The following is a 21085-nucleotide window of genomic DNA, read 5'->3' as shown; positions in this document are numbered from 1 at the left end:
TGGCTTGATGTCAGAATTCTGAGATTAAAGTCAGAATTCTGAGATTAAAGTCAGAATTCTGAGATTAAAGTCAGAATTCTGAGAAAAAAGTCAGAATTCTGGGATTAAAGTCATAATTCTGGGATTAAAGTCAGAATTCTGAGAAAAAAGGTCAGAATTCTGAGAAAAAAGGTCAGAATTCTGAGAAAAGGTCAGAATTCTGAGATTAAAGTCAGAATTCTGAGAAAAAAGGTCAGAATTCTGAGATTAAAGTCTGAATTCTGAGAAAAAAGGTCAGAATTCTGAGAAAAAAGGTCAGAATTCTGAGATTAAAGTCAGAATTCTGAGAAAAAAGGTCAGAATTCTGAGATTAAAGTCAGAATTCTGAGAAAAAAGTCAGAATTCTGAGAAAAAAGTCAGAATTCTGTTAAAAAAGTCAGAATTCTGGGATTAAAGTCAGAATTCTGAGAAAAAAGTCAATTCTGGGGAAAAAGGTCAGAATTCTGAGATTAAAGTAAATTCTGGGAAAAAAGGTCAGAATTCTGAGATTAAAGTCAAAATTCAGAGAAAAAAGTCAGAATTCTGAGAAAAAAGTCAGAATTCTGAGAAAAAAGTTTAGAATTCTTTGAAAAAAGTTTAGAATTCTTTGAAAAAAGTTCAGAATTCTGAGAAAAAAGTTCAGAATTCTGAGAAAAAAGTTCAGAATTCTGACTTTTTTCCCGTATTAAACTGAAATAAAATGTAAAAATCAGTTAACTTTTTTTTTTTCAGTAGCCCTAATCCTCTTCCGTACTCAACTGCTCTGATGCCCCTAAAAGAAGAAAAATGTTAATCGACTTCATTTTAATCTGAAATGACCACAATTTAATGACTTTAAAATCATTCGTTGTAATTGTAGACCATGTTTATTAAATAATCTTTAAAATCAATTTAAATCAAGGTGCCAAACTGAAATCAAACAACTCCTCCTACATCGTCAGCTTAGATCGTCTGAAGTCTCCATGGAGCCCTGAGTTCTAGTTCAACATGGCTGCCAGAAGGCTGCAGAATCGACCTGTTGATTGGTTTGTGCCACATTAGAACCAGCCAAACAGCACTATCCCAGTTTGTACGGATCCTTCCTTCACTGTTTGAACACGAGAGACGACCCGATCAGGTGGTTCTGTTAATACTGATCAGTCACCTCAACCCTCAGCAACTCCGTCAGGTTTTCTTCTGTGCAACAGGTGCTTGGCTCCATTTTTAAGGGTTTCAGTTCTGGCAATTAACCTGAAACCAGCAGGATTTAGCCTGTTCTCAGCCGTCAGGCCACTGAGCGGGACATGTTCCCAGATACATGCTGATTCATGCAACAGCTGATCTCAGCCAGTGCAAAGCATCTGAAAAGAAAATCAACTGGTAATTTGAGGAACTCCCACTGCATTCTGTGTGCATGTTAGCCATAATTGAACTGAATTTATAGTGCAACTTAAATGCACCATAAAACACAGTCATCAGCCCCCTCCCCCCCATATGTACCCGGGGCCAGAGATGATGGTTCAGTCCAGCACTCTCTGACCTGTGAAGTGTTTCTCTGGCTTATTAAATGAAGTTCGGATCAAAGCCGTGTGGAAAAGGGAGTAGCTTGGTTACATAGCAGCATCGTGTCTGAGGGAACATGGCAGCATTTTAGTTCAAGTGTTCTGGAACCAGGGTTGGACTGCAGAGCTTCTGCAGCTTCATTTTCCGCCCACATTCTCATTAGGCTTGTGCAAACCCTGACCAGGAGTGTAGCAGTCATAGTATTATTGTAGAAGTTGTGGTGAGCCAGCATCAGGAACAGATCATGGACAGCTGACAGACCTCAGCTGGACAGCAGATTCTCAGCTTCTTCTGTTTCTGCTGACTTTTCCTTTGCGCAAATTTAAGGCAGGAAGTTAGTTTTAAATAGGTCTCAGTCTGAATTCAGTCCCCTGAATTCAGCAGTTTAGGAGGCCTGGAAATGTCCATCAGACCTGAAATAATGAGACAAAGTGAAGACTCATGTGTGCTGCGCTACGCCATGTAGATGAAGGTGTTTATGTCCATCTCGTCCCGCTTTATGTACTTGTGATCTATCAGCCACTCTATCTGCTCCTTGATCATCTTCTTCTGTGGCAAAAACATGTTCTTTAGGATTTCCACCAGCTCTGTCTGCAGCTGTGCATTGTTGATGCGCTTCCTCATCTTCATGATCTGGATGATGGCCTCCTGGATGTGGTAGAAGAAGCCAGAAAGGTTAAACCACATCCCATCATGCTTTAGTTACTGTGAACCAGGCGGAAACTCATCCTTCATACCTGTGTTCTGAGTATCCTAAGCTGGACGATGCCCTCGTTCTCCTCCTCTCTCATTCGTTCTGTTGTGAGCTGCAGCCGACCAATCAGGTTAATTTTTCCTCTTTTCTGAACCTTTGAGTTTTTTCTGGAAAGATTGAAGCAAAATCAATCAGTGCATAAGTGTGAGCATGCAACAAACATATGCTGTCTTGTTCAGGTTTGGAGGAATTGACCTGAAATAGGGAGACAAAGCACCCAAACAGAAGGGGAAAAAATGAGAAGTCAGGAAGTCCACAAACTGTAATTAAAAGCCTTTAGCTGAACCAAAATGTTGCAGCTAGAGTTCTGATGTAAATGAAAAAGAGAGATCATATCTCTCCCATCCTGGCTTCTCTTCATTGGCTTCCTGTTAAATCCAGAATAGAATTTAAAATCCTCCTTCTCACATTAAAGCCTTAAATGGCCAAGCTCCATCTGATATCAGAGATCTGATTGTTCCTTATGTTCCTAACAGAGCACTTCGCTCTCAATCTGCAGGTTTACTAGTGGTTCCTAGAATTTCTAAAAGTAGAATGGTAGGCAGATCTTTTAGTTATCAGGCTCCTCTCCTGTGGAACCAACTACCAGTTTTAGTCCGTGAGGCAGACACCCTGTCTACTTTTAAGGCTAGGCTTAAAACTTTCCTTTTTGATAAAGCTTCTAGTTAGAGTGGCTCAGGTTATCCTGAGCTATCTCTATAGTTATGCTGCTATAGGTTTAGACTTCTGGAGGACATAGGGACACCCATTTCATCATTCTGCTTCATTCTCTCTCTATTCTCCTATTCTGCGAAATCTATTAGTTCAATTTCTAACGTTCTGCTCTCTCTGCTTTTTCTCAGAGTAGCTTTGCCTCATCTGTTTGGCTGTGACTTCATCCTGGAGAGAAATATCAGCTGTGCTGCCTCTATCAACACCTTTGTTTATAGATGCTGGAGATAAGCCTGTTTTCCAGTGTGGTTCTTGTTTCTCTGACATGTGCACTCTTAATCCTCTGGCATGGGAGCTGGCTCGGCTCTCGTCTGCCTGGCTGTGTGTTTCCTGGACCGGGCTGCATTTTACAGCTGCTTTTTGTATCTCTGCTTCTGTCTCCTTGAACCCCAGTCGGCCTCAGCAGATGGCCGCTCACACTGAGCCTGGTTCTGCTGGAGGTTTCTTCCTGTTAAAAGGGAGTTTTTCCTCTCCACTGTCGCTACAAGCATGCTTAGTGTGAGGGATTGTATTTGAGTCAATGAGTCGATGCAATCAACTGGTTTTCCTTAGATAGAAAACTTTGCATCAATTTGACTGTATGATCTGGTTGAACCGTAAAGTGCCTTGAGATGACTTGTGTTGTGAATTGGCACTATATAAATAAACTGAATTGAATTGAATAGAAAGACTATTTGAACCCTGAAGATTTGTAGATCATCCAGAGAAGGTCTGAAGCCCAAATTTAGACGGCTTTAACACACAGCATCACATTTTAAGTTATTTTGTTCATTTTGATTATTCTGGCTTACAGCTGAATTAATTTATAATTTAGTTATGCAGAATATAAAATGGGGCCAGAAAAGAAAAGGTATCAGTGAGGACCGATAGTCAGCAGATGGACGTTAAAAAAGAGATTCGTCCACCAATTGGCACGCTAAAGAAGAAGATTTTTGCGCAAGGAGCTGCATGCAAGCATTTGCTTCACAAGCAAAAGGGACGACTGAAGCCTTGAGGAAAAAAAACAAAACAAACAAAAAACACCCGTAACCTCAATAAACAATGCCTTGTTTGGCGAAACCTGAAATCAACAGTTCTAGTGTGAACCCTTCTCTGCATGGACAGTTACTGGACTTAATCAAACACGTTACTTCAAACCCTCCATCATCCGACACAAAGCAACTTTAAGGTTCCTTACATTAGAGAAAACTCCTGGTTGACATAGAACAATGTTCCTTCTGCAAAGTCTTTGGGGGAGGACACCACCGGGTCATACGACAGAACCTGACGTTTGAGCTTTGGAAAGGCCACCAGAGACTGGAAGAAAAGGAGGACAGGTTAATGAAATCAGCACAAAGGTGTAAAAAACAAACTGGTCTGAAACTCTGAGTGGCTCTTTACCCAGAGGGTTCGCCGTAGCTCAGCGTCAGGCAGCTCCGTGGCTAGCTTTAAGTTTTCAAAGCTGATTCTCTCTCTCGGCCGCTGGTTCCAGGCGAATAGCACAGCCAGCTGGAAAGTGGTCACCTCCAGGTCGTACTGCCCCACCTCATTCTTAAATGTTATCTGTAAAGAGGAAAGGCGAAGCTTATCAACCATAAACCACTGCTAGATGGAAGGTGCCTAATCTAAAATGTTGTTTTGATTTCCCACAGAAAGTACACCTGACCCAGTTCGTCTGTATTTAGCATTGTGTCTTTCCTTTGCCTGTATCATAGAAAGTATAACTGACCCAGTGCTTCTGGTGTGTCCATTTAAAGAAACTCTGACTCTCTGCTTCTGTATGTTTTTAGGAGCTTTTAAGATAAAAAGAGCAAGCGTAGTAAAAACATGGAAAAAATGATTTAATTGTAGGGTCTGCTCTCTTTTCAGCTGACGATAATTGATTCAGATGGAGGAGGGTTCTGACAGCCCTTTCATCAGCAAAAGGGAAGTGTTCCCCTCCACTGTGGCCCCATGCTTGGCCTGAAGCCCTGCTGCCAACAGGCCTTATGTTCTCTCAGACAGTCTAAAACTGTTTGACTTAGTTTATAAAGTTCAATATAGAAGGCAGGACATGTTTTCCTTTATTTGATGCTGATTCTTTAGACTCACAATGCCGTTGGACATGAGATGATGCCAGTGAAGTTTCCTGCCGCTGTGGTTCTTCTTGTAGAAGTCCTCCACCTCAGGTATCAAATCCTCCAGCTCTGTTGGCAGAGACACAAAGACCTTCTCGCTGCTCCTGGACCACGCGCCGGCGTTTAGGATTTTTATGTTGACCGAGTCCGCTGGAAGGAAACGAACATAAGTTAATAAAAACATAACCGTATATACAAAATACATAATGGTTTGTAATGTATGCTTTCACCATGTTGTCATTTATTTATTCTCTTTAGCTACATTATCTTAGTACTCTATAAGCCAATTAACACACAGGCACCGTTTGTACTTTATTTAGCAACTCTTGACTTAAAATAAAAAACGCAAAAGCAACAAATCTTGCTACTTTTTGTTTGTATTACTGTTAATATCATATTACTACAATCCTGGCATCAAAATGTGTCGCAAAGAGACACAAAAACAAATGTAATTGATTTTGAATATAGAGAAGATTATCTGCATTTAACCTAAAATTAAGATTATGTTTATCAATTTGCGGAGTTAAATAGTGGAACAAACTAAATGAGAACCTAAAGCAATGCCCAAACATATTCCTTTTCATAAAAATGTACAAAGAAATTATTTTCAAAAGCTATAGAGAAGCATTGTAGAAAGTTTTGTTTGTGTTTTTTGTTTTATTTATTTGTATACATGTATGAAGGTATATGTGTATACATATTTATGTATGTATATGTGTAGGTAGGTATGTATTTATATGGATATATATAGCAACATAATTATAAATATTGTAAATTGAAGAAATACAAGAATTAAAGGGGTAGGAGTACATAAGTTTTACTTCTTCCTACTCCTTTTCGCACATGTAATAGAGATATATTAACTCAGGAAAGAAGGGTACCTTGTTTGTTGTTTTTCTCTCCAATGTTTTAAACATTGTTTTATTGTATTTTTGTTTTTCTATTGCATGTTCGAAATAAAGAATAAAAAAATTGAAAAAATTTAAGGAGCTCTTGGAAATGCTGTGCATCATTTCATCCCAGTCAGGCCCAGTAAGGCAGTGAGAGATTTTCAAAATAATATAAAATACCAGACCCCGTTCTGGCTGCAGATAAATGGGTTTTACCTGGCAAAGCCAGCTTGTTGTGTTTATGCATTTCCTTAAAAGACTGGTTCAGATCCTCTGACACTTTGATGTCCTGGAACATTCGGGCCAGCTTGTTGACATAATCAGCTGGCATCCCCACTTCCTGTAATGAGAGATGACATCACGGGTTCAGGTCCTCTGTAACTGATAACCAGTCGGTATTAAAATCACACGTAGAGTACGAAGAGTTTGGTACCCGGAGCCACTCCACCATGTTCTCCTCGATCTCGCTGTCGGCTGAGATGTCCAGGATGAGACGGCGGGTCAGGTGGGCTTTGTGGTATCGCATGAACACGTCTTTGTTCTGCACGTACTTTAGCACCAAGAGCTATAAGAAGTAAACAGTTTACTAATAAACCACACAATGCTACTTAATGCTCAAATTTTGAAAGTTTTGTTTTTGCTGCTTTATTTCAAGAGCAGTTATGATTTACTGAGGACTCTTTTTTTCCAGCTCCAGAGGGACATGATGCTCAGTGGGAATTTTCCTCCCAGTTAAAGGAAAAGTCCACTCATATTCAGAAATCAAACTTCTGAAAGTACTTTAAATATGAAATTATTACATACTGTTCAATAAATGAGTGTTTTCAATTAAGAGTAATTTTCATTTTTAATGTTCTTTACTGGAGGCATCCATGTTTGTCAAAGAACACTACTGCCACCTATTGGTTTGTGACGTCATGGTACGGTATCGGCTGTTGATCAAGTCCCAGTGCTGTATCTGGTGTTTGTCACAACGCGCTATTATTTAAGTCATCTTGAAAACATTCTTCTTTCAAATGTTGGCTACATATTACGTGTTTTTTTCTCTGGCCAGAAGTTCGATGGCAAATCCTTCCTCTTCGACCACTTCTTGCAATCCAACGACGAACCCGTCTGTGGAGGATCAGGAATCGGAGGAAAGGTGGAATAACTAATTTAAAGGTGGAATAACTAATTTCTTTATTACTTTTACCCGATGTATTCCAACACCCAACTGCCATGCACGTGGGCATTGTCAGTTTCACTATAGCTCTGGTGAATTTCAATGGTGAAGTCCTCTGGAAATCTTCAATAATTGTTGTTGATTGCAGATGTGTCTAGTACAGGGGTCGTCACCAACCTTTTTAACAATTTTTATTGTTTCCTTTAGGTTCTAATTGTATTTTAGACATTGTCATTTTGAAAGGATCTATAAATTATAAAAAACGGAGAGAAAAAGAACAGAAGAAAATTTCAAACTTAGCCCACTGGTGAATTGTTATTTTATTAGAAGTCTGAGGGCACCCCATGTGGTCCATGAGGGGCCCCTTGGTGCCCGCGGGCACCACGTTAGTGACCCCTGGTCTAGTAGTTCCCATTGATTTTGCTTGTAAAGCGGGGAGAATGGCGCTAGGCTTACCGCACAGTGATGTCACTGCCGGAAGATGTCAGGAGTGAGGTGTTACTTAATTTGGGGGGAAAATGGCCGCTCCCAGACTCAGCGATCGCAACAAAAATAATGTTTTCATTTTTTTTACCGATTAACACTAAATTCATGAAATCACTGCAAACGCATTAATTTTAGGTATAGATAATGATCGATTTAGCATTCCTTGCAGACCGGACTTTTCCTTTAAAAATAAAGCAAAAACCGTGAATGTTTCTACGAGTTTCTGTTGATGAGGACCCACCACTTCCTTGAGTTTGGCCTCGATCTCCTCTGAGGTGAGCTTCTTGCTCAGCGGCGTCTTCCTCAGGAGCATGTCACAGTAGTTGGCCAGCAGCTCTGGACACTTGGACTCTGGTTGGGTTTTCATCCCCACCCTATAAGCATGACAGCGATCAGTAAGACATAAGCTCGGCTTTGGATCAGAACCAAAAGCAGCGGCTGGTAGTAAAAATTATCTTACCCTTTCTGTTTCATTGGAAGCTCTAGTTTGAATATGGTGGCATCATTAACGACAGCTTTATACGCCTGGAAAAGAGAATAAAAATGTAAAGGGAAACTGTTCATCGCCTCCTTTGAATGTTCAGCACAGAAAAACTCACCTTGTCTCGAGCAGTGAGGAAGCGAGGGTCGTCCTGAAAGGCTTCTTTTACCAGCCGACTGAAGCGGTTAAACAGAGTCAGCAGCTGCTCCACGTATTTCTCTGAGTCCTGCAGCAGAAGAAAACATTAAAGCAGGTTTCAGATCCTAAAAGCTTAAACTGCAGAAAAAGAAATCTGTTTTCAACCAACTAGTTAAAGGGTAAACTACCCAAAGCTTGACTCCAACAATTTTACTCCATTCTACGGTTTTTATTCATCCACCATTTTCTATTATCTATTTACTTCCTCTTCATTAAACAAATCAACACTAAAAACGTTTAATCAGTCTTTAAATTAGAGCTGCAACTAACAATTATTTTGCAAATTGAATCATCTGTTGATAATTTTTTTGATTAATCAATTAATAATCGGATAGTAAAAGGTTCTTTTTGCTAAATTTAACCAGGTGAAAGTAAGAGTTTTCCACTAGAGGAGTGTTTGATAGAAGATATTGAAAGAAGAAGAAGATTTTTATCTTAAATTCCAAATGTTAACATTTCTTTTACAATTTTGGTATAATTGCTGCTCAAGGTGGGTCGCTCTTTCAGCTAAAGACGAGTTTTTGAGTCTCTAAAATTCAGTTAACCATTCATCAATTATTAAATTAGTTGACAATTTTTCAATAATCAATTAATCACAATTAATCTGATTAATTGTTTCAGCCCTACTTTAAATACATTTATCACAAAATGACAGCATGTTCTGATGTTAACAGAATGTTTAGGAGCCGGGGCCTTGATGCTGACATGGGGGAGATCTCTTATTTCTTTTTTCCTTCTGCTGGATGATAAACTGGGACCTCAGTATCAGATCCGTTCATACTTTCTTTGTGTTTGTGAGATCTCCAACTAGTAAAATAACATTTAAACAAATAACTTTATAGGAGTTAAGTTTAGAAAGTGAAAGGGAATGAGCAGATAAGGCACAAAAGAAACCTTTCAATCAAATTCACGAAAACCGACCCATATTTAGTTTTAACTGGACAGTTTTCTGACAAACACAGCTGTTAGAAATATATCACAAGTTAGACTGGGAATTTTCTTCTTTTTTCTTTCAATCAAAGTTTGTTAATGAATTTAGCAGACGCTTTCATCCAACTGGAGGGACTATGTTTCTCGGCTGGCCTGGGAGCGCCTTGGGATTCCCCCAGAGGAGCTGGCTGAAGTGACTGGGGAGAGGGACGTCTTGGCCTCCCTACTGGAGCTGCTACCCCCGCAACCCGACCCCGGATAAGTGAAAGAAGATTGATTGATGGATATATATATATATATATATATATATATATATATATATATATATATATATATATATATATATATAGTCTGATTGACCAAGAAAAAGAAGAACATTTAATTATTATAAAAGATGCCCACTATAAATCCACATTTAAGTGGGAACGTAACATTTCTAATCAACAGCTCATATAAAAAAATATTTTTTTCTTTTTCTTATTAAAAGGTTAAATATTAAATTACTATAAATGTAATTCTTTTTAGCTTAATCTAGATCTAAGGCTGAAAAAAAACATGAACCGGTTTCAAAAGGTTCCTCTAAACTTTAAAGAACAGAGACACTGTTCCCCCCTCATACTGAAAGCATTCATGAGTCTGAGTGAAAAGCTCACTGAGGTGATGGTCTCTGCTGAAGCCACCATATCGGCCAGGCCGGCGCTCATTATGTGGTCCTCCAGGTCCTTCAGCATGGGATCGATGCCACTGGGAACTTTGTCCATCAGAGAGAACATCAGGTGTAACCCTGTGGTGAAGAGAAAATGGATCCAGTCAGTTTACAAACTCTTGTGACCCCAAAAGTCTGCATTCATTAACTTTGTCTCTAGTTTCTTTAGATGTTTAAACCTCTCGACGTAGTTCACTGAAACTCTGTATGAAGGTGAAAACATTAGAAGGTTCAGGTTCTGGACTCACTGTCAGTCTCGTTTCGTTTGATCATGCCTGGACATTCAGCTAAGATGGTCTCCTTGAATGACGTCACCAGCGCATTTACACAGCACTCCATTAACTGGAAGCAGGGAGAGGAAAACATCAGCAGTATTAATAGAAAACTCTGTTACATCATCAATAGAATAACTCTGTCATTAACTTTTATAGCATCAAATTCCCATATTTAAAACAGGCAGACTGAGTATTAAACTCACAGCTTGGACGGAGTTACAGTCGCGTCTCGTTTCCAGATACCTCAGCGCTCGTTTCTCCTCTTCTCTCAGCTTTGAATCCGCCTGGCGGGAGTTTAAGACCAAGTTACTGAACACAGAACCATGTCCTCTCAGCAAACGTGAAGATATAAATAAAACAATCTGATCATCTTGATTAACCCAACGCTGCCCTAAAACTTCTCCCAGAACATCCTCCTTGCCCATCTACCAGGGTCCTTTGTCTTCATGATGCTGATTTTTCTCTAAATAACCTCTGATGCCAGAAACACAACAGCTGCAGTTAGACTAAAATCACAACAGGGTCTGAAGCTGATTTAATTGAGAAAGACTTCACTAAACCCAAAGGGGAACTGATCTGAACTCAACATGGATCAGTTTCATAGGGATAGTGTAAATGGGAAATAAATCTTCAATTGATTTGTTTTCCATTTACTCAGGTTTGACGTGTTTGATGATAAAATCTGTTTGATGAGCTGAAAAATTTATACAAGAAAAGCTAAAGCAGTATTTGTCAGTAGTGCACTCCTGCCTTATACTTACATATTTCATGTAGTTCTGGACCCCGTTCTGCTGGAGGTATGACGGCGCCTGTGTTCTGTAGAACCTCTCTGTAGAATCCATGTAAGCCTTCTCAAAGTTATCCCTGTAGATCTGTAGCTTGTCTTCAGGGTTGGAGCACAAGTTTACTGATCGACCAAAAGAAGGAAATCAGAGAGAAGAAAACTTCTATGAAAGTCTGCAACACTTCACGGGTTCTTCAAGAGTTCATGAGGAACAGCTACTGGCTCTACATGTTTTACAACCACGCGAAGCTTTCCACATAAAGTTAACCACAACAAAATCTGTTTTCATAACTCAACGGTTAGTAACCAAATTAGATTTGTAGCTCAATGCATAATAATAGGATTAAAAAGGGCATCTGTAGTAATTTAGTTTAAAAAGTGTCTATTCTATGGATTCATTTTATTTGAACTAATTTATTTCTAGTTTTTGGGTTATTTTTGTGTCCGTTTTTGCTGTTACTCTGGCTTAAAAAAAAAGGGAAACCCCAAACTAACCTCCTCAGAAATTTGTACAATAACTAGAACATGTTTTAATGTGTCAATTTAGCCATTTTAATCATAAGGAAGACTGCAGGGTCAAAGGTTGTCCAGGTGGCAGCCACCAGCAGGAGAAACGTCAAAAGGCTGTTACTGAGGAAGCTGAATGCTGACAGATTGCTGTACCCAAGCTTCTGATTGGAAGTTGAGTGAAAAGAAAAACTGTTGTGTACATGTAGGAGGGAGAAATGGAGCCTGGAGAATATTTATGAGAAAGGGCCTATTTAATAGCTTAGCAGAGATTCTCTTTGTGTGGGTTGTAGCTGCAGAGAGAGGTGCCAGAGCTACACATGGGCTGTGTAACATTCCTGGTGTTGGACCTGAACCACAGACAATGTCAGCAGCTTCTTAGCTGGACAAAGGAGAGAATATTAAAGACTTTTTCTGTGGTACAAATTCCTCTTCTCAAAGGAAAGTAAGTATTGAAATCAAGCTTCAAGTATGAAAGAGGAGGGGAAGCCCGGAACTCAAGCTGTTGCAGGTCCACTGTGGGATGAATTAGGGTCCTATTATCCCATTTACACTACCCTTGAAAAACCGTGCCGAGACCGGTCCGAGCTCAGTAAGAGAGATAACTAATTGTGTGTAAATGGAAAGCAAACTGAACTGAACCGAGCTCGACACAACCGAACCGAGATAACTGCAGACCAGTTCCAGAGGTGCGCTCGACTCGGTTTTTCTCTGATAACAAGAGCGCATGAGCAGAACGCGTCATCTCTGTCTGGCTGAACATCGCGATTCACACTCCATTCCAGTAGTTGGCGGTAATGCCCCTCCGGAAGTTGCCAGCCAACCAACACAAAACAGAAGAAGAAGAACAACTATAAACAACAATCAAAATCTTCTCCACGCAACATTTTAAATAATGGCTTTTTAAATAATAACACCCAAGTACAGCAATAATAATCAAGCATACCATTCTGAATGTGACGGGCGCCGCCATTTTGATTTGCTTGACTCCCTCCTTCATCGTCTTCTTCTTCTTGTGTTTTATGGCGGTTGGCAAACAACTTTTGGTGCATTACCGCCACCAACTGCTTAATTTCCTCCTTCAATACTGGCAGTAATACCGCAGATCATCACTAGGAGTCGAGGAACTGAGATAGCGTGATGTGTAAACGGTCGTCAGAACCAAGCTCCGTCTGGTTAACTGATCCGAGCTCGGACCGGTCTCGGCATGGATCGGTTTTTCAAGGGTAGTGTAAATGGGGTATATGTTATCTGCTGCATCTGCTCCAATGTTTGATCAAGTCTGCAGTTAGCTCAGCCATCTACCAGGACATCTTGGAGCACTTTATGCTAACAAGTTTAATGAGATGCTGTTTTCATTTTCCAGTAGGGGTGTAAATCACATCCATCATGGCGATTCGATTCAGTATCGATTTCTTGACCCGACGATTCGATTATTTTCGATTCTCAAGAATACACCACGATTCGATTCGATTCGATTAATCGGTTAAATTTTTCCTTTATTATTATAATTTTTTTATTACACCTTACAGGCTAAACAAAGCTTCAAGTTTGAAATAAATCAATGAAAGCTGTAATATCATTATGCATTTTCTTTAGAAACAACAGCAAATAACAGAAGTAGAAAAGTTGCATCAAAAAATACTGCAAAAATACTGCACAATATCAGTGTAATGAGTTCAATGCAATACCTCGGCTCCAGAGAAACTGTCCAACATATTTTTTTAGAATGCAATAAATATACTCAGGAAAGAGAGATGTTGTGTAGAGAGTTAGACAGGAATAAAAATAAACTAGATATAAGGGAATTGTTTCAAAGGTAATCTGGGGATGTAGTTTTTGGGGAGTATTTTTAATTTTCTAAGAAGAACGGGTATTTTAGGGAGAATATAATAGTTTGTCTGGTCCATACTCCATTCTGGAAGGTGGCGGTAATGCACCTATAAGTTGTTTGCCAACCGCCATTAAAAAAAAGAAGAAGAAGAAGGCTCCAGTGTGTCGATGTCACCGCCCCCTTGAGAGACGCTCCGCTGCTCCACTCCCAGATTGTAGCTCACCGCAAACAGTGCAGCAGACAGGAGGCCGGCTTGTTTTGTTTTTATGACCGAAATTGCGGAAAACAACTCGTGAAGTTTGACCCGCTAGAAGAGCGAGGTGCGCGAGAACGCTGGGACCCTTTTTCGAGCTGGATCTCCGCTCTTTTTGGCCCTCATGTCGCTCCGTCGTCGGACTAAACTCGCCCCCACTTCCTCATCGCCTCGGCCATATCTAGACCCACAGTGTGTAGCTCAGACCACGCTTCAATATTGAGCATAATTTAAAAATGTCTGTGTGAAGCTTGCTGCAACAAACTGCTGTAAGAGTATAACCAGGAAGCGCGGTAGGAGGGCAAAATAGGTTTAGCGGCACCGCAGCACGGGAGAGAGAATTACGCCCAGGAGCAACTGGATAAAAATAGACCGGAGGAAAAAAAAAAAACATGAATCAATTATCTTGCGGACGTGTCGATGCATCGGATCGTCGGCTTTTGGATCGATGCATCGATACAAAACGATTATTATTTACACCCCTATTTTCAAGCAGGGTTTGTTACTGATCCACACAGGCAAAGGTACCAATAGCTGCTTTTACCAGCATTGGGGACCTGAAGGTGGCTATAAAAGCAACCTTCCTGAACATCTGAGCATAACCACAGGTTGATCTTCTCTATCCCACGCGCATTGATGCGATTTATGCAGAACGAGAGGTCTGAGTGTACAGCTCATGGACACACCGTTCACTATGAAAGACATTTTCTGAAATAAAAACAATTTCTCACTGCTTAAATAAACTGATTATAAAAACAAGTACCTAGAAACACATCAATGTCTATGTAAAAGAGGGACTAAATAATACATGAGTCATACTTCTTCACTTTTGAATGTATTAAGCTTTTAAGTTTATTATTTGAAGAAAATCAAAAAGAAAAAAAATATATTACTTTAGTAGACAAGCAGAGAGTTCAATCAGAAAAAACATAATTCCAATTTTTATGACCCCCACAGACAAAAAAAAAAAAAAAGAGTTATGGGAAAGAACAGAAAAAGTGCTGCAGTGTATGTAGAGAGAAGGGGGCTGACCAAACTTATGTTTTGCAGAGGTACATGGAAGGAGTATGGAAAGTGTTAAAGGATGTCCTAGGTTATGAGATACACAAGGCATGGTTTTATATCTGAAGATCTGACAGAGGAAAACAAACAGCTGGGACAAAGTGGGACGGGTATCCAATGAGGGGGTGTGCTAGCAACAAGCAGGAACAATAATAAGGCAGTGGATCAAAACGGATCTTCCAAAAAAATATTATTGGCTGAAATGAGTCTGGTTCTGCTGCAAGTTTCTTCCTGTTAAAAGGGAGTTTTTCCTCTCCACTGTCGCTAAAAGCATGCTTAGTGTGAGGGATTGCATTTGAGTCGATGCAATCCACTGGTTTTCCTTAGATAGAAAAATTTGACTGTATGATTGAAATCAGTGGGTAAAATATTCAATGTGGACAGGTTCATGTATGTACTGATGGAGGAGAGGTTTGATGCAGAAGGAATTAATGATTATTAAAAAAACATTTGTGAGTAGGGCTGGGTAAAAAAAAATCGATTTTGAATCGATTCCTTTGCATTTTTGCAAAATCGATGTCTAGGGAATGAGATTGATTAGTTTTATAGTGACGCACTTGATGTTCACATTCAAATGAGCAGGAAAGATGCACTCAAGATTACTTCAAGCCAGACAGCTGCAAATAGGTTGACTGAAGACATTAACAAATTGTGGCTGACCAGCAAACACCCTGTAGAGGTTACAGACAACGCTGCAAATATGGTTTCTGCAGCGGAGATAATGCAGCTCATGCATGTCTGCCGTTTCCCGCTGTGTCACGTCTGCTTGCTCGTGAAAGTTTTCACTTTTTCACTATTCACAAACAAGTTTGCCACTTATGAGACAGTTTTGTTCACATCTCAAGTTTAAACTGTCTGATTTACAAGTTTGCACTTTGTGTTTAATGTGACAGGAAAAAATAAATTACATGAGTATTTTGAAACACAGTTGAACCACTTTCACTATTGTAAAAAAAAGATTGAATCGAAATTAATCGATTTAGAACCGTATGAATCAAAATGGAATCGATACAGGATTTTGGCGAAAATACCCAGCCCTAAATCTGAGTTTCCAAAACAGGAGATGATTTCCACAGTAACTCCGAAAACTTTTTCACTAAATCAAAAGTGTTTCTTACCATAAGACTCTCTCACTCCGATGACCAACTGGGAGTCGAAGGCGTCTCCGAGCCTTTCGGCGTGGACCAGCTTCATGGCGCTATCCTGGAGCCTGTTTTTAATGTTGGAGAAGATGGACTCGTTCCACGTGTCCAGCATGAGCTGCAAACACCAAAACAAGAATCCCCATTTTGCTTTAACAGTGGATGAACGCTGGGTTAGAACCAGACAGCAGAACTCTGCTTCTCCTCACCTTCCGGACTATGCTGTCCTCTACACTGGACTTCTTGTTGCTTCCCTGCTTGCCCATCAGGGTGATCTCCAGCTGGCAGAAAGGTTTGGGCAGGATGTCACACTGAGTGAAGAACTTCCTCCACTCAACGATGTAAGCCTTCAGGAGCGCCGTGTCATCCTGGTGACTCAGCACGCGCTTGGAAAAAAGGTTAGAAGCAAAAGATAGGGCTTATCTGCAACATTTAATTCAGGACAGAAAATAAAGAAACATGCAACAAAAATGGCCTAGGTACTGAAGTCATGACATCAGTGTGGACTTCTTAACAAAACCTTTACTTTTAAATATAAAGTCAGCTATCTAACTGAAAGACATCTGAAGTCATCTTCTACCCTAAAAATCAGTAATGAACATTTAAACAGAGCCTAATCCAAACAGCTGCTTAAACTAACTGGTCACATATTGGCATAGTAATTAAAGAAGGTGCTAACAAGGAGGAAAAAAGGTGCATTAAGAATAAACAATATATATACAGTATATCAAGATAAGGAGCAGCTTTTAAACCAAAGTAGATCCCAGATAGGTGCAACTTTTTACTCTGTGAATAGACCATTAATTACACTTGGAGGGTGTCCTAAACAATTCCTATTGGTTGACCTGTAAGCATAATGCTGCGTTTCTCCATGGGGACCAATTTATCTATATATTTTTTTGAGTTTAGTTTTTGCTCTGATTAGAGCATCTTCTCCACATGCTTGCTCTGTCTGCAGCAGAGGCTGAGCTAGACTTCTTTCAATTTCCAGTTTTACATTTTCTTTAAAGTCATAATTTATTTCTACCCATCATTTTTAATGGTAATAATTTATATGCGAGATTTTCATTCATTTAACTGATATCCAGTCCAAAGAAGCTGAACAGAGAACCCACATAAAATATGGAGCTTTTTCACGGCTGTGAAAGAATCATGACAGTGGACCAAGTGACAAAACAAACATAAATAATGAAATTAAATGATCACCCAAAAAAAGAAAAACACAAATTCTCACAGCTTCACACCTGCTTGTAAGTTTTTAAAAGTCTCCAGCTGAATTCTTACTAAGGCATTTATCACCACCCTATTGCACTTTCAGCTCGGACTGTTTTAATTTTGCTCTGGAGGCTGAACCCTGCTATCTTCCAACAGATAGAATTACAAATACAACTTTAGCCAAAGTTTTAAAATCTAGGAAAATGTCACCAAATGAGGTGATCTGATGAGGGGGTTTTCTTAACAAGTGAGGAACAGCTAATTATTACACTACATGCCCCCAAGATGTCATGGTGTGAATTCCTAACGGTCAAAATTACAGATGACTTTCAGATTTGACTGTCTAACACGACCCATGATCTAATTCATGGTTCATCCATCCATCCATCCAGTTATCTATCTATCAACAATGGTTTTCTTCTTCCAAAGTTACCATTAAAAAAAGAAAAAAACTAAATGGAAAAAGAATAAAAAAACACAACAACAACAAAACACCAGTAATTGTCCTGTGTTAAGATTCTCCCATGTAAGTGGTGGCTCCCTGCAGCTCCTCCAGAGCTATGATGCACCTCCTGACAGTGGCAGTCCATATCATGGTTGGTCTGCAGTTGGTTGGTCTCTCTTTTGGTTAAGTTCATGAATTAAACAAGACTATGGAAGGTTTTAAAAGTTTCAGATATTGTTTTAGAACCTTACCCTGCTTTAAACGACTGCTTGATCTGTCTGCTGTGTTTTTAACTAGAGTTGTCTTGATGCAAATTGATAATTTCTGTTACAATTTGATAATCCAGCTTTGATAACATCAGATTGAGACATTATTTTTAATTAGGTCAAGCTGTTTGAGTATAAATTAACACCACATTTTAAGCAGTTATATTTATAAGTAAAAAGACTAGAGAAACAAATTCTTCTTGCAGTAAAATCCACTTTTAGTTTGTGTAAAGATGGAAAGAAATCAACGGCATGCCTTACTGCTTGAGCTTGTTTGATGAAATCTAAGATGTCCTCTTTCAGAGCCTGGTGGATCTTTGCGGGACCTTTGTCATCCCACAGACAGACGGCATGGACATCTCTGTATAGACCAGAAGGAGACAAACAAATGGCAGTTTTTGTTGCCACTGAGAAGCAACACTTCCAGTAATCACAGTAACAAGCGCAGAAAGAAAAGAAAAAAAACGTACGAGAACAGGTCGAACCACTGTTGTTTGGTGACGGACTCCTGCCGTAGCAGCTTCAGCACGATGGGGCGCATCAGATCCCATTTATCCTCAAACTGTAGGGAGCCTTTGTTCTAGAAACAGAAAAAGGAAAAACTACAAGATACACCAAGTGGAAATATTGTTTTTTTCTTCATTTGTCTATATTTTATCCTTCTCTGTTCATCTCCTACTGTTACATAAAATATCTAAAACTTTCTTCTATCATGTTAGAGCCATTAAAGCAAAGAAGTAATTCTTTACCGTCAATATAATGAGAAAATTAGGTTTAGCCTGAAGTTCATAGCAAGAGCACCTTTCCACACAAGAAGTCTTGAATCAAATAAGGCCACACCCATTGCTGTTCACACCACTCCATTCTTTCCATGCCAGACGAGTTTGTCTGCTGTGGAACTTTAGTAATCCATCATACAAAGCTTGGATACAATTTCTTAACAGACCCCAAAACAAACGCTGTGGGATAAAAATGTAAAGAGTGCTCCTCCCTTAATAATAATGTAAGGAGGAGCTTGAGTATCAGGGAGCTGCTGCTCCTCCACATTGAGAGCAGTCAGCTGAGGCGGCTCGGGCACCAAGACGATGAATTACTGAGCTGATCCATCTGCTGAAGTCACATTATATAATGTCTCAAACAAACCTATATATAATGGCTCCATATGAGGAATATCTAGTCATTTTCTACACAACACAGGGTGTACGTGCTAATAAACCACTACGACAAACTCTGCACCAAAGATTTTAAGGCATAGAGGTATAAATTGACAAAGAATTTTCCTTTTCTTATTATTTACTATACAAATATAATTTTGGTGTTGTTGACAATGTACTTTATTTGTTCAGATCAATGGGAAAAATGTATTTGTTTCTAACATGTATACCTTATTTAAAGGCTGACTGTTAGTGATGTTACGAGATGAGCTAAGGCTTTGAGGCGTGTGTCGAGTAATGAAGGGGGCGTTTCCCCGAAGCGCGTGTCGAGGCGTGATTCATTTAGATGGAGGGGCCAAAATTGATGACGTCCGAGGCCTCGCTACCGTGATACCATGTCACTGCTTTGGGAAGTGGTTCAGGAAGCGCAAGAATTTTGACAGGCATTTAAATAGCCTCACTACTCAGTCAAGATGTGGGAGTTTGCAGGAGTTGCTGTCAGCTGTATAGAGTTTGGAGAGGTTCTTAGAATAGATTGGTTGTTTTTCCAACCAATCTAGTTGCTTAAAACTATTTTGGTTAGAATAAACAATGTAATGATCAAAATCTGAGCAAGCCACTGGGCACATTTGTAACATTAGTGTTAAGTAGTATTGTCTCCATTGAACAGTTTAATACGTAAGTGGCGTTATCTGTAAGACACAGACTCCCTCTTCTGAGGTTGATGGTTCAAGACCTACCTTTGACTTTTGAAAGTTGTGATTATACTTAACTATTTTGGCTAATGAGACTAATTTGCATTGGTTTGCACTAGTAAAAATATAGATGGGTTAAAAACGCTGCCATATTAGGTCGGTTGAGCCAAAAGATTGGTTGAAATCAACTTCCAACCTGATTAAAACCAAAAAATGTGGAACAAACTGTTATGTTTGAATTAAAATGACTAACACGTTTCATTTTGCTCATCATTGCCCAATTTGCACAAAAACTTTCACTGTCTGCTTGAGTTTATTTAACTAAAATGGCAGAAAAACTGTGCACCTTAAATGATTGTTCTAAGAAATTTTACACTTAAAAAAACTTACAAGATATTTTATTATACACACCAACCATTAATAATTTGAAAGGAACTCAAAAGAGGGGGAAAAAGAAAAACTATTGGGGAAAAAAATCACAGATTTTATTACAAACTCTAGTTATGTACTACAGGTGGTGACATGTTCACATGGAGCCTCATGAACTGTTGGGATAGTTGAAGCAATTTGGCCAAAGGGTTCAATGCCTCATGAGGCTTCATCTCACCATCACTGATTGTCAAGACAAAAAGGTTGCCTGTGCATTACTTCTATGAATACTGGCCAAGTTTATGGTGCAATGAATGAAAATGCAGCCCTTTTAAAAACTAGGCAGACACCTGTTATAGAGAGAACAGACAGAAAGTCTGTGGCTGAATGTATGGAAACGGTGAGGAGGAGGGAAAAAGGCTAATGACAGCTGATCCAGGCAGCACCCTTCTGGTCTAAAGAGGCTTCAGCTCTGCTGAATGACAGCTGATGAGCTTCGGGACCAGCCCGGAAGAAATCTGTGGTTATATTTACAGTACCAGAACGAGCAGTAAAACGTCGACTCATCCCAAGGTTCTGTCCCTCATCGGCTCCAGTTGTTTCTACCTATTTTAGCGCTGCTATAGCTCCTGTGTTTAGCTGCTACATCACTAAGAAGCAGCTAATGTTAGCTTGAAGAAACTAAACTGTTGCCAGTTGAGGCCGAACCCTGACAGCGCCGGCATGACCCGGTGCTGTTCGGTAAACTGGGACCCAAACATTAGCGTTTCACTGTGAGAATGACAGGTGCTGCAGGCAATAATAACTGAATCAAGGATCCTACCTTCAGCAAATTAGACGGCGCCGCCATGTTCCCTCAACTTCTCCTCTCGAGAAATCTCGCGTGAACTTCAAAGTGGGGAAATATGCTGCGTTTGTTTCCCCTCAGACGTTTTATTATTAACTCAGACGCAACTCCTTTAATCTAAAGTTGTAACTACGCTGTTACTTTTTATGATCCTACATATCTCTTCCCCATTATTAGAACCTCAATTATAACAGCGATTACAAATAAACTTTTAATTACATAGAATTAATTATAATTTTGCAGTAATGCTTTTAGTCTAGGCA

The 21085-nt window shown here is 39.6% G+C and overlaps 1 protein-coding gene across 1 annotated transcript; it reads right to left on the bottom strand.

Moving 5' to 3' along the window:
- Window positions 1-1942: 1942 nt before the first annotated feature.
- LOC119794019 (cullin-5-like) lies at window positions 1943-20864 on the bottom strand. Its single transcript, XM_038301351.1, has 19 exons — window positions 20799-20864; window positions 18228-18337; window positions 18019-18118; window positions 16041-16217; window positions 15808-15949; window positions 11011-11156; window positions 10453-10533; window positions 10223-10316; window positions 9922-10052; window positions 8259-8366; window positions 8120-8184; window positions 7901-8033; window positions 6445-6576; window positions 6228-6351; window positions 5096-5271; window positions 4406-4567; window positions 4203-4321; window positions 2298-2421; window positions 1943-2208 (listed from the first exon to the last, which is right to left on the bottom strand). The coding sequence occupies exons 1-19, from the start codon at window positions 20823-20825 to the stop codon at window positions 2014-2016; spliced, it is 2346 nt and encodes a 781-aa protein (XP_038157279.1). The 5' UTR covers window positions 20826-20864; the 3' UTR covers window positions 1943-2013.
- Window positions 20865-21085: the final 221 nt, after the last annotated feature.

This window comes from Cyprinodon tularosa, unplaced genomic scaffold, assembly GCF_016077235.1.
Source record: "Cyprinodon tularosa strain WSP-4 unplaced genomic scaffold, ASM1607723v1 ctg466, whole genome shotgun sequence".
Lineage (NCBI taxonomy): Eukaryota > Metazoa > Chordata > Actinopteri > Cyprinodontiformes > Cyprinodontidae > Cyprinodon > Cyprinodon tularosa.
The sequence above is the reverse complement of the archived record's forward strand: the minus strand, read 5'-3'. Positions and strand labels throughout refer to the sequence as shown.